We start from the raw sequence: 14,188 nt of genomic DNA, 5'->3' as shown, positions 1-14,188 counted from the left end.
GTTTCATCAGACCAGAGGACACTTCTCCAAAAGGTACGATCTTTGTCCCCATGTGCAGTTGCAAACCGTAGTCTGGCTTTATTATGTCGGTTTTGGAGCAGTGGCTTCTTCCTTGCTGAGCGGCCATTCAGGTTATGTCGATATAGGACTCATTTTACTGTGGATATAGATACTTTTGTACCTGCTTCCTCCAGCATCTTCACAAGGTCCTTTGCTGTTGTTCTGGGATTGATTTGCACTTTTCACACCGAAGTACATTCATCTCTATGAGACAGAATGCGTCTCCTTCCTGAGCGGTATGATGGCTGCGTGGTCCCATGGTGTTTATACTTGCGTACTATTGTTTGTACAGATGAACGTGGTACCTTCAGGCGTTTGGAAATTACTCCCAAGGATGAACCAGACTTGTGGAAGTCTACAATGTTTTTTCTGAGGTCTTGGCTGATTTCTTTTGATTTTCCCATTCCCATTTTCTGGAATTTTCCAAGCTGTTTAAAGGCACAGTCAACTTAATGTATGTAAACTTCTGACCCACCGGATTTGGGATACAGTTAATTATGAGTGAAATAATCTGTCTGTAAACAATTGTTGGAAAACTGACTTGAGTCATGCACAAAGTAGATGTCACAACCGACTTGCCAAAACTACAGTTTGTTAACAAGACATTTGTGGAGTGGTTGAAAAATGAGTTTTAATGACTCCAACCTAGGTGTATGTAAACTTCCGACTTCAACTGTAGCTGATTTCTATATGATTTGAATTACATCATACAGCATGGCAGTATAATATTAGCCTACACCATTAATATAATGACAGTTATAGTCTACACCAGCGTTTTCATGCTTTCTCAATCTCGCACAGGAGGAATTCCATATAATGATATTGGCAGGATAGAACAGCAACCTCTGGTAAGACAATGGGTGGTGGTCTATGTATATTTGTAAACAACAGCTGGTGCACTATATCTAAGGAAGTCTCAAGGTTTTGCTCGCCTGAGGTGGAGTATCTCATGATAAGCTGGAGACCACACTATGTGCCGAGAGAGTTTTCATCTATATTTGTCGTGGCTATCTATTTACCACCACAAACCGATGCTGGCACTAAGACCACACTCAATGAGCTGTATACGACCATAAGCAAACTGGAAAACGCTCATCCAGATACGGTGCTCCTAGTGATCAGGGACTTTAATGCAGGGAAACTTAAATAAGTTTTACCTCATTTCTACCAGCATGTTAAATATGCAAACACACACAGAGATGTGTACAAAGCTCTCCGTTGCCCTCCATTTGGCAAATCTGACCATAATTCTATCCTCCACATTCGTGCTGACAAGCATAATTAAAGCAGAAAGCACCAGTGATTCGGGCAAAACAAAAGTGCTCAGATGAAGCAGATGCTAAGCTACAGGACTGTTTTGCTAGCACAGATTGGAATATGTTCAAGGATTCTTCCGATGGCATTGAGGAGTAGACCAGTCACTGGTTTCATCAATAAGTGCATCGATGACGTCGTCCCCACAGTGACTGTACAGTCGTAGCCAAAAGTTTTGAGAATGACACAAATATAAATTTTCACAAAGTCTGCTGCCTCAGTTTGTATGATGGCAATGTGCATATACTCCAGAATGTTGAATTAAGAATTAATTACAAAGTCCCTCTTTGCCATGCAAATTAACTGAATAAAAAAAAAAAACATTTCCACTGCATTTCAGCCCTGCCACAAAAGGACCAGCTGACATCATGTCAGTGATTCTCTCGTTAACTAACACAGGTGTGAGAGTTGACGAGGACAAGGCTGGAGATCACTCTGTCACGCTGATTGAGTTCGAATGACAGACTGGAAACTTCAAAAGGAGGGCGGTGCTTGGAATCATTGCTCTTCCTCTGTCTACCATGGTTACCTGCAAGGAAACACGTGCCGTCATCATTGCTTTGCTCAAAAAGGGCTTCACAGGCAAGGATATTGCTGCCAGTAAGATTGCACCTAAATCAACCATTTCTTGGATCATCAAGAACTTCAAGGAGAGAGGTTCAATTGTTGTGAAGAAGGCTTCAGGGCACCCATGAAAGTTCAGCAAGCGCCAGGACTGTCTCCTAAAGTTGATTCAGCTGTGGGATCGGGGCACCACCAGTACAGAGCTTGCTCAGGAATGGCAGCAGGCAGGTGTGAGTGCATCTGCACGCACAGTGAGGCGAAGACTTTTGGAGGATGGCCTGGTGTTAAGAAGGGTAGCAAAGAAGCCACTTCTCTCCAGAAAAAACATCAGGGACAGACTGATATTCAGCAAAAGGTACAGGGATTGGACTGCTGAGGCCTGGGGTAAAGTCATTTTCTCTGATGAATCCCTTTTCTGATTGTTTGGGGCATCCATAAAAAAGCTTGTCTGGAGAAGACAAGGTGAACGCTACCATCAGTCCTGTGTCATGCCAACAGTAAAGCATCCTGAGATCATTCATGTGTGGGGTTGCTTCTCAGCCAAGGGAGTGGGCTCACTTACTAAACACCTCCCTCTGCATCTAGATCCTGGACTTCCTGACGGGCTGCCCCCAGGTGGTAACACGGGTGCCCCTCAGGGGTGTGTGCTCAGTATCCTCTTGTACTCCCTGTTCACTCATGACTGTACGGCCAGGCACAACTCCAACACCATCATTAAGTGTGCTGATGACACAACAGTGGTAGGCCTGATCACCGACAACGACGAGGCAGCCTAAGTTAGGAGGTCAGAGTTCTGACCGTATGGTGCAAGGACAACAACCTCTCCCTCAACGGGATCAAGACAAAGGAGATGATTGTGGACTACAGGAAAAGGAGGACTGAGCCCGACACCATTCTCACCGACGGGGCTGTAGTGGAGCAGGTTGAGAGCTTCAAGTTCCTTAGCATCCACATAGCAAACAAACTAACATGGTCCAAACACACCAAGACAGTCATGAAGAGGGCACGACAAAACCTATTCCCCCTCAGGAGACTGAAAAGATTTGGTATGGGTCCTGAGATCCTGTAAAGTTTCTACAGCTGCACCATTGAGAGCATCCTGATGGGTTGCATCACTGCCTGGTATGGCAACTGCTCGGCCTCTGACCGCAAGGCATTACAGAGGGTAGTGTGTGCGGCCAAGTACATCACTGGGGCCAAGCTTCCTGCCATCCAGGACCTCTATACCAGGCGGTGTCAGAGGAAGGCCCTAAAATTGTCACAGACTTCAGCCACCCTAGTCATAGACTGTTCTCTACCACATGGCAAGCGGTAACGGAGCGCCAAGTCTAGATCTAAAAGGTTTCTAAACAGCTTCTATATACAAGAATAAGACTCTTAAATATCAAAAAGAAGTAACAAAGACAAATAGAAACAAATTGTAGTATATAAATACGAATAAAAAAGAGATTCGGATTATAACACTTTTACACCATTGCTAACAAAAAACACACAAATAAAACTAAACTGCACAAATCCTATATCACACAAATACACAAAGAGAATAACACACTTATAATGAAGAGAACCTGATTATTACACTTTTGGACTTCAAACAAGAAACACACAAACTAAATTACACAAGTGCCATCTAAACCCTGACCTTTCTTGCCTTCCCGTCGCTGTGTTGAGGCTGAGAACAAGGTGTACAGTTTGTATAAGATGCCAAAGTAACCTGTGGCATCGACAGAACTTTTAGCAACATCAGCCACGACCAGGTTCAATGTGTGAGCCCCACATGGCACAAATAGAGCTCTTGGATTCATTTCCAGGAGTCTGGCTTGGACATGTTGGCCCCATTATCATAAGACTGTCCTCTGCAGTCCTCAAAAGGAATTTTTAGATCCTCTAATCTTTTGAGAATCAGGGATGCCAAATGTTGGCCTGCGGACTCCTATGCCCCCCAAAACCCCATAAAAATGTTCCTTTATGAGGGGGTTCCTCCTTCAGTGACACAATTCTAATCACAACTGACAACTGTTCAGTGTGGCTGACATCTAAGTTGCAAACTAGAATGATAGAGAATCATTTTGCCAGCTTGATGTCACTCACCATTATTGAAAAGACCTTGCTGCTTAACAAATCAATGAGTTCATTCTACATTTGGTGGCCCAGGTAGCTGATGGTGTGACTCGGGGTCCCTTTTTGGACAAGGTTAAGGTGCGCTTTCATGACTGGATCAAATTGTGCCACCAGTTCAACCTCTTTGAGGAAATTTCCATTTGATGGAGAGTACAGTGTTTCTGTGTGTCCCCTTAATTCCAGATTTCTAATTGCCAGAGATTGCACAATAGCAGTCAGACGTGTCAACACCTCTCTCCATCTTATCCTCTCAGCTTCCATAAGTGGCATCTTGTGCTTATCAATGGTTTCCTCTTTTTAGATCCTCATTGCCTGTTCTTTCCATGTTGTCATGCAGTTTTAGTGTTCTGGACTGCTGTCGTGTGAAGTCAGCAAATAACTTGCATGTTTCCAGTCTGTTAGTCCTGAGTTTGCTAAATAAATGTTCTTCTTAGAAAATAGTTTGCAGCAGAAACAGAAGAAGCTGTTGTTTCTTTCAGAATACACCAACCAACTTCTAGGGAGATTTTCACCACTCCAGTAGGGTTTCCTGAAATCCTGGTGGTGGCAACTTCTTCCATCAGTCTCATTCCTTGGGAAAACAAAGTTAGGTGGTACCTCACGTAGTCCTCTGCAAGCTAGTTGTGTCTGAATTCTGTCAGCGGGGTCTGTAGACAGTAGTTCATTCTCAGCAGCAGGATTGGTGGGGTTGCTGCTACAGGCATTTCTAATGGAGAGCACATGGGCATTCACAGCATTTATATTGGTGGAACATCCCACATACATTTGAAGTCAGAAGTTTACATACACAGGTTGGAGTCATTAAACTTGTTTTTCAACCACTCCACAAAATTCTTGTTAACATACTATAGTTTTGGCAAGTCAGTTAGGACATCTACTTTGTGCATGATACAAGTAATTTTTCCAACAATTGTTTACAGACAGATTATTTCACTTATAATTCACTGTATCACAATTCCAGTGGTTCAGAAGTTTACATACACAAAGTTGACTGTGCCTTTAAACAGCTTGGAAAATTCCAGAAAATTATGTCATGGCTTTAGAATCTTCTGATAGGCTAATTGACATCATTTGAGTCAATTGGAGGTGTACCTGTGGATGTATTTCAAAGCATACCTTCAAACTCAGTGCCAGTGTAAACTTTTGACATCATGGGAAAATAAAAATAAATCAGCCAAGACCGCAGAAAAAAATGGTAGACCTCCACAAGTCTGGTTCACCTTGGGAGCAATTTTCAAACACCTGAAGGTACCATGTCCATCTGTACAAACAATAGTACGCAAGTATAAACAACATGGGACCACGCAGCCGTCATACCGCTCAGGAAGGAGACGCATTCTAGAGATGAGCGTACTTTAGTGCGAAAAGTGCAAATCAATCCCAGAACAACAGCAAAGGACCTTGTGAAGATGCTGGAGGAAACAGGTACAAAAGTATCTATATCCACAGTAAAACAAGTCCTATATCGACATAACCTGAAAGGACGCTCAGCAAGGAAGAAGCCACTGCTCCAAAAACTCAATTTATTTTACCTTTATTTAACTAGGCAAGTCAGTTAAGATTCTTACAAATTCTTATTTTCAATGACGGCCTAGGAACAGTGGGTTAACTGCCTGTTCAGGGGCAGAACGACAGATTTGTACCTTGTCAGCTCGGGGGTTTGAACTTGCAACCTTCCGGTTACTAGTCCAACGCTCTAACCACTAGGCTACCCTGCCGCCATAAAAAAAGCCAGACTACGGTTTGCAACTGCAAATGGGGACAAAGATCGTACTTTTTGGAGAAGTGTCCTCTGGTCTGATGAAACAAAAATAGAACTGTTTGGCCATAATAACCATCGTTATGTTTAGAGGAAAAAGGGGCAAGCTTGCAAGCCGAAGAACACCATCCCAACCGTGAAGCACACGGGTGACAGCATCATGTTGTGCAGGTTCTTTCCTGCAGGAGGGACTGGTGTACTTCACAAAATAGATGGCATCATGAGGGAGGAAATTTATGTGGATATATTGAAGTAACATCTCAAGACATCAGTCAGGAAGTTAAAGCTTTGTCAGCAAATGGGTCTTCCAAATGGACAATGACCCCAAGGATCTTTCCAAAGTTGTGGCATAATGGCTTAAGGACAACAAAGTCAAGGTATTGGAGTGGCCATCACAAATCCCCGACCTCAATCCTATAGAAAATTTGTGGGCAGAACTGAAAAAGCGCATGTCGAGCAAGGAGGCCTACAAACCTGACTCAGTTACACCAGCTCTGTCAGGAGGAATGAGACAAAATTCACCCAATTTATTGTGGGAAGCATGTGGAAGGCTCCCCAAAACGTTTGACCCAAGTTAAACAATTTAAAAGGCAATGCTACCAAATACTAATTGAGTGTATGTATGTGACCCACTGGGAATGTGATGAAAGAAATCAAAGCTGAAATAAATCATTCTCTCTACTATTATTCTGACATTTCACATTCTTAAAATAAAGTGGTGATCCTAACTGACATAAGACCGGGAATTTTTACTAGGATTAAATGTCAGGAATTGTGAAAAACTGAGTTGAAATGTATTTGGCTAAGGTGTATGTAAACTTCCGACTTCAACTGTACATACCCAGTAATAATAAAATCATCATTGCTACCTACAATATGGAAACTTAAAACTTTGCAAAAGGAAAATTTGTTATTTTGTTTATGTTATGCAGGGATGCACACATGAACACATGTGCGTGTACCCATACACACACACACGTGCGTGTGCGCACAGACACACCTGAAGAAGCAAATGGGTCTTCATCCTCATCATCAGGCTCAGACAACATTTGTGAAGACACCTGTATGGCTGAGGAGGTGGATGGCTTCTCCACCTGAGGCTCCAAGATCATTTCTCCTCATGCTGGCCATTGCCAGACGGTGCGCGAAAATATTTCAGACGTTCCCCTGAATTTGTATTGAAATACAGTACATGAGTCTTTACACCCTAAATACATTTGTTGCACAATTAAATATACATGTCATTATGCACAATTTATCAAACTTTCAGAATAGTAACCAAACGGAACATACAACCTGTATGTATCACAAAAGATACAAAATATCAGCATAATATAGACGTCTTTTAAGTTAGCCTACAGCATTGGAAATTCATCTTACTGAGCTCAGGACCTAGTCAATAAAATCAAAGAAAACCTTTATGATGTCACATCAATGAAAGTTAAACAAATCAATAATGTGCTATGTAGGTTATAATCTTTTTGCTGCAGGCTACACACATCATCATGATGAAACTGTGTGAAATTATACCCAATGTTATGTAAGCTAGTTAAACAGAAAATGGAATAGCATAGCAAGCAACATAGCAACATAGGCAATTTTTTTTATTTCACCTTTATTTAACTAGGTAGGCCAGTTGAGAACAAGTTCTCATTTACAACTGCGACCTGGTGTCACGTTCTGACCATAGTTCCTTTGTTTTGTCTTTGTTTTAGTATGGTCAGGGCGTGAGTTGGGATGGGCAGTCTGTGTTCTTTTTTCTATGATTTGGGATTTCTGTGCTTGGCCTGGTATGGTTCTCAATCAGAGGCAGCTGTCAATCGTTGTCCCTGATTGAGAACCATACTTAGGTAGCCTGTTTTCGCCCTTGAGTTGTGGGTGATTGTTTTCTGTTGAGTGTTTGTATCTGCACCAGACAGAACTGTTTCGTGCGTTCACTTTGTTGTTTTTGTTCAGTGTTCATTTACTTTATTAAAAAGATGGACACTTACCACTCTGCGCATTGGTCCTCACCTTCTTCCACCACCAACGGCCGTTACACCTGGAAAAGATAAAGCAAAGCAGTGCGACAAAAACAACAACACAGAGTTAGACAAACTCATAGTCAATAGCACATTAGAAAAATCTATACACAGTGTGTGCAAATGAGGTAAGATTAGGGAGGTATAAGGCAATAAATAGGCCATAGTAGCGAAGTAATTACAATTTAGCAAATTAACACTGGAGTGAAAGATGTGCAGATGATGATGTGTAAGTAGAAATACTGGTGTGCAAAAGAGCAAAATAAAAGGTAAATAAAAACAATATGGGGATGAGGTATGTAATTGGATGGGCTATTTCCAGATGGGCTGTGTACAGCTGCATCTGTCGGTAAGCTGCTCAGATAGCTGATGCTTAAAGTTTGTGAGGGAGATAGAAGTCTGCAACTTCAGCGATTTTTGCAATTCGTTCCAGTCATTGGCAGCAGAGAACTGTATGGAAAGGCGGCCAAAGTAGGTGTTGGCTTTGAGGATGACCAGTGAAATATACCTGCTGGAGCGCGTGCTGCGGGTGGGTGTTGTTATGGTGACCAGTGAGCTGAGATAAGGCAGAGCTTTACCTAGCATAGACTTATAGATGACCTGGAGACAGTGGGTCTGGCGATGAATATGTAGCGAGGGCCAGCTGACAAGAGCATACAGGTCGCAGTGGTTGGTGGTATATGGTGCTTTGGTGACAAAACGGATGGCACTGTAATAGAATGCATCTAGTTTGCTGAGTAGAGTGTTGGAGGCTATTTTGTAAATTACATCGCCGAAGTCGAGGATCGGTAAGATAGTCAGTTTTACGAGGGTATTTTTGGCAGCGTGAGTGAAGGAGGCTTTGTTGCGAAATAGGAAGCCGATTCTAGGTTTAATTTTGGATTGGAGATGCTTAATATGAGTCTGGAAGGGGAGTTTACAGTCTAGCCAGACACCTAGGTATTTATAGTTGTCCACATGTTCTAGGTCGAAACCGTCCAGAGTAGTGATGCTAGTCGGGCAATCGGTTGAAGAGCATGCATTTAGATTTAATAGCGTTTAAGAGCAGTTGGAGGCCACGGAAGGAGTGTTGTATGGAATTGAAGATCGTTTGGAGGTTTGTTAACACAGGGTCCAAAGAAGGGCCAGATGTATACAGAATGGTGTCGTCTGTGTAGAGATGGATCAAGGAATCACCCGCAGCAAGAGCGACATCATTGATATATAACAGATAAAAGAGTCGGCCCGAGAACTGAACCCTGTGGTACCCCCATATAGACTGCCAGAGGTCCGGACAACAGGCCCTCCGATTTGACACTGAACTCTATCTGAGTAGTAGTTGCTGAACCAGGCGAGGCAGTCATTTGAGAAACCAGGGTTGTTGAGTCTGCCAATAAAAATACGGTGATTGACAGACAGCTCGGAAACCGGATTGCACAGCGGAGAAAATGGTCAGTGATCTGTTTATTAACTTGGCTTTCGAAGACTTTAAAAAGGCAGGGCAGGATGGATATAGGTCTGTAACAATTTGGGTCTAGAGTGTCACCCCCTTTGAAGAGGGGATGACCGAGGCAGCTTTCCAATCTTTAGGAATCTCGGATGATACGAAAGAGAGGTGGAACAGACTAGGGGTAATAGGGGTTGCAAAAACGGCAGCGGATAATTTTAGAAAGAGAGTGTCCAGATTGTCTCGCCCAGCTGATTTGTACGGGTCCAGGTTTTGCAGTTCTTTCAGAACATCTGCTATCTGGATTTGGTGAAGGAGAAGCTGGGGAGGCTTGGGCAAGTAGCTGCGGGGGTTGCAGAGCCGTTGGCCAGAGTTGGGGTAGCCAACGCTGTGGTTTATTTGGTAGCATTTCGTAGTGTGACTGATTTTACTAATTGCATTAGTACCGTACAAAGTTAAGAGGTGCCCTATTTGATAGCTTCCCAGCTCCCACTACCTCGGGCTTCCAGTGGGGAGACCTGAGGTCAACCCACCCCCACCCCCATCTTTTACTTCTGAGTGGGAGACCTTCCCAGGCAGTAGCCTGCCTAGCTCACAAACTAGAATCAGGGCGCCCACCCCGAAAAGGTTCATTGACCCACAGTCCCACACGGTGACATGAAATCATTGACGTGACGTGCAAATGAGCGATATAAAACCAATCGCGCAAATGTCACCATTCCAAATGTTTTGGTGCAGGCGCCCGATGCCAAGCTCTGCTCGATCTACCAGTAATTAACCGTTAAATAACATTATTAGTATTTGCATTTATTTCGTAGTTATTACTAGAAAACGGTGCTAGTCAAGTAACTGAAAATACAATGGGTACAAAGCAGCAACAGTATTACGGTTTTTTGATCATGTTGACGATGTTGCGCACTTTGCGCTTGTAAAAAAGGGCTGCGGGGCGATGCGATCACGTGACTTAACCCGGAACTGAGCATCATTTCGTGTTTTTTTTTTGCATAATTTAGTATCGAGCTAGCTTGGTGGTGACTGACTGTAGCGTACAGAGCCAGCTACAGCATGTCTAGATTTTGTATATTACTAATACTTGTTTCTGTGATTTTTGATTCGACCTTTTCTATTACGTTCTATTTACCGGTGAATCTTAGAAAATGTTTGCGGGAAGAGATCCACAAAGACGTGCTGGTTACAGGCGAATACGAAGTTAGCGACCAACCAAATGCGAAAACCAATCTCAAGGTAACACGTATAACGCTAGCTAGCTTGCTAACGTTAGCTAGCTTGCTAACGTTAGCTAGACTGTATCAAATCAGTGTTAGCGTAACTTTTTGACACGGAAGCCTCGAATATGTAACTTACACCACCTAGCTAGTATCAAACAATGCCAATAGTTAAATGTTCACTGGGCAGGTCTGGGTTAAGTAGCTACTAGCGGCTAACCGGTACGGCTAACCAGTATAGAACAGCCACTGGCTAATGTAGTTAGGTAGCTAGCTAGCCAAATAAAATGCTGTCAGCTTGGTTTAACTGAATACTGCAAAGGACTTCGATAGCCATCAATATCTAGATGCAAGTATTAAACATGATGTAGCTAGGGTTTAAAAATATAAACGTGTTAGCTAGTTGACTTAGATTCATGCATGTCTATATTGGTCAAACATGTGCAATTTACGTACCACGTTTAATTATTTTCCATTTCAGATCACAGATTCATCAGGTCACACCTTGTACTCCAAGGAGGATGCTTCAAAGGGAAAATTTGCCTTTACAACAGAGGACTATGATATGTTTGAGGTTTGCTTTGAAAGCAAATCCCCCCTAGGTGAGTGTGTTTTTAACCAGATGTGGTCTAATGTATCAATGGGCCTGGGTTGTTTAAGTTAAAAGCTTGGAGTATATATATGATTAAACACAATTTGCAGATTGGGCTGGATTTGGCAGTGGGAAATAGTCATTTCCCAGCCTGGTCTCATAGACTAGACGTAACACTGAAATTAGTATGATATGCTGCGTTCGTTACATAAGACAGAAGGCAATATAAAACAAGAACAAAAGGAGGAAGTGATGGTGGATGAGAGGGTGTATAACGGGGACTACTTTTTAGCTACTTTGCAACTACTAGCTAACCCTTTAACCTAACCTTAACCCAACTCATTTTAGCCAGCTAGCTATCGTTAGCCAGCTAGGAAACATTTGCCTTAGTTACCTAGCTAACGTTAGCAACAACACATTGGAATTCGTAACATACATTTAGCAAATTCGTGGCATATTGTACGATCTGTAAGTTGTACCATGTCATATACAAAAATAACTGTGGTGAATTTACATACATAATATGAAATTCTCTGAGAGCAGGTTGCATTTCCTGGAATGTTTGGCCCATGTAAAATAATTATTTTCATTCTGTGGTCTAGGTACTGGAAGGGTCCCAGACCAGCTAGTCAATTTAGACATGAAGCATGGTGTGGAGGCAAAGAATTACGAAGAGGTAAGTGCCAACTGCCCATCCGCCTTTCTCCAGGTCCATCTGGATCAGATTTGTTGTGGCTTGCCATGAGTCGGCATGAGGTCTCAACATTAGAACATACAAACAATGTGAAAAAGATGGCTAAGCTTTCTCTATTTCTTGTTTGTATTGGGAATTAAGAAATACTAACTTTCTCTTAACTGTCAACTTCTGAAAGCATTGTAGCTGCTGTGCATTATGAAGACTTAAACATGCTGCATAAAATCCTTGCATGCTCACACAGATCTTTATCCAGTCCACAATGCATATGTCATACACTAATTCTATGTCCTACCCTATTAATGTGATTAAGTTTATCCAGTGGTGAATTAAGCAATAAGGCACGAGGAGGTGTGGTGTATATGGCCAATATACCACAGCTAAGGGCTATTCTGGATACAGCCCCAGAGGTGCCTTATTGCTATTATTAATTGGTTACCAATGTAATTAGGGGTTTATTATGTATGGTGCTCTTTTTCAGATTGCAAAAGTTGAGAAGCTGAAGCCCCTAGAAGTTGAACTAAGACGCCTCGAGGACTTATCGGAGTCCATTGTGAATGATTTTGCCTACATGAAGAAGCGTGAAGAAGAAATGAGGGACACAAATGGTAAGTGATGTATGAAAGAAAAGTAGAACTTATGGTCTAACTTTTCACTCTACCAGAAAATGGTCAGTGTTTCATATGATTCACAATCTTTCTTTGGCTGGTCTTGTGAAAGGAGTAAAACCTTGGTTTAAATGAACTCATACCTGTTATTCAGTTAAATATATTTTCCCTCACATTGCAGAATCCACCAACACGCGTGTCCTGTACTTCAGTATCTTCTCTATGTGCTGTCTAATTGGGCTGGCAACATGGCAGGTCTTCTATCTGCGGCGTTTCTTCAAGGCGAAGAAGCTGATTGAGTAAACCCATCAATGAAACGAGGACCATCATGTTGAGGACTTTTGGGAAATGGTGTTTGCTGTACAATTTGTGAAACAACAGGTTTTTTTTGGGTGGGGGGGGTCTCCCTTTACAATTTAAATGTAAAATGATTTGTCTTCTTTCAGCTTCAGTTTTTTTACCAGCCCCTCATCTCTGGCACTATTTGTTTTTATTAGAAATACAACCAAATGTACTTTGATACATATTGGTCTGATATTTTCTCATTCAATATTCTTGTTACTATTTTTGTTGTAGTAAATGACTAATACTGTATGAAAATAAACATTACATGTTTAATGAGTGCACAAAAACTCCCCTTCAAACATTCAGATATTGTTAGGTGAAAATAACATTTCCCCAATATGTCAGGTACATGGTTGTTTTTTATTAAAAAACGTTTTCACTTTGATCTCATTTTGGGTGTCTATTTTGTATTTTTCTGTAGCTATAAAGACCTTAAAAAAGGTGAAAAGATCAGCAATGACAATACATTTCTCATTTAATGAGGGAAATCTCTTGGCAGAAATCATTTATATTTTATTATTTGACAATGTAGACATCTATTTCCATAGTTCCCAGGCTTTTAACATTCTTTTCAGTTTTAAGTTTGGTTTGGGTTGTTCTTGTGAAAAAATAATTGTTTCCAAGTAAAATTAAGTTTGGCATAGAGCAAATTCTGATTGTTGCACAAGACTGTCATTGATATTTTTGTTAAGAGGAATATTTGGTGGAGCAGAGTACTGTTTTACATAAGTCTGCAGTGACAGCATCATTAAACAGGTTAGCTAATCATTATTCTGTGTATGTCTATTGCGGTACCTCTTGATCATTCATGTGACGTACGTTTACCATCTGGGCAATGGATGGGTGGCCGTGGGCACACTGGAAGGGTAACTGGCATGAGGATAGAGCTTACCAGGCTGCAACACTCCCTACGGAGGCAGTCACTGAATTTGATTGCAACTGTTTGCGACTTAACGCCAATTATACTTGACCATGACAGTAATTGTACCATAAGGAACTAATGAGCAACTTATACAAAGTATACAAACTCAATAAAAAATGAATTGAAATGAGATTGAGGAATGACACACCACGACATGCAAAGGAGGCGAGGACTTTAAGTACATTAAGAGGCCATGTCCCTACATGCCAGTTGAACACAATAACTGAGATCAAGAGAATAAAAAACACATACTGACCAAGAGGAATTAACTCTCATATCAATACACAACTTATTTGGTGAAATCGATCCTTCCTATTGATTGGTCTTTCAAAGAAGGCAGCAGGAACACCATTGTCTTTTTAAGATAGTGCAAGAGTACAGACTATTCATGCTCACCTCAATCTGCTCTTGAAGGTACTCCTGGTGGGAAGTTGCATGAGAAGAAAAACTAAGGAGGGAAATAAATAGGAATGAGTTGCTAATTTAAATTATGGAAATATTGAAGGGTACAATAATTTTGCTTACGAGAGGTGGTA

The 14,188-nt window shown here is 41.7% G+C and overlaps 1 protein-coding gene across 1 annotated transcript; it reads left to right on the top strand.

Moving 5' to 3' along the window:
* The first annotated feature begins 10,165 nt into the window (after positions 1-10,165).
* On the top strand, positions 10,166-13,120 carry LOC109894500 (transmembrane emp24 domain-containing protein 10). Its single transcript, XM_020488034.2, has 5 exons — positions 10,166-10,510; positions 10,973-11,093; positions 11,686-11,759; positions 12,259-12,385; positions 12,567-13,120. Exons 1-5 carry the CDS (start codon positions 10,331-10,333, stop codon positions 12,686-12,688), a joined length of 624 nt encoding a protein of 207 aa, XP_020343623.1. The 5' UTR covers positions 10,166-10,330; the 3' UTR covers positions 12,689-13,120.
* The last annotated feature ends 1,068 nt before the right edge of the window (positions 13,121-14,188 follow it).

The sequence above is a fragment of the Oncorhynchus kisutch genome, linkage group LG7, assembly GCF_002021735.2.
Source record: "Oncorhynchus kisutch isolate 150728-3 linkage group LG7, Okis_V2, whole genome shotgun sequence".
Classification (NCBI taxonomy): domain Eukaryota; kingdom Metazoa; phylum Chordata; class Actinopteri; order Salmoniformes; family Salmonidae; genus Oncorhynchus; species Oncorhynchus kisutch.
This window is presented reverse-complemented; position numbering and strand designations above follow the sequence as displayed.

Excerpts from the sequence above, each read along its gene's own strand:
- LOC109894500 (XM_020488034.2), top strand. The coding sequence starts at position 10,331 with ATGTCTAGATTTTGTATATTACTAATACTTGTTTCTGTGATTTTTGAT. Across the intron at positions 11,094-11,685 it reads TGAAAGCAAATCCCCCCTAG|GTACTGGAAGGGTCCCAGAC; the intron begins GTGAGTGTGTTT and ends TCTGTGGTCTAG. Across the intron at positions 12,386-12,566 it reads AGAAATGAGGGACACAAATG|AATCCACCAACACGCGTGTC; the intron begins GTAAGTGATGTA and ends CTCACATTGCAG.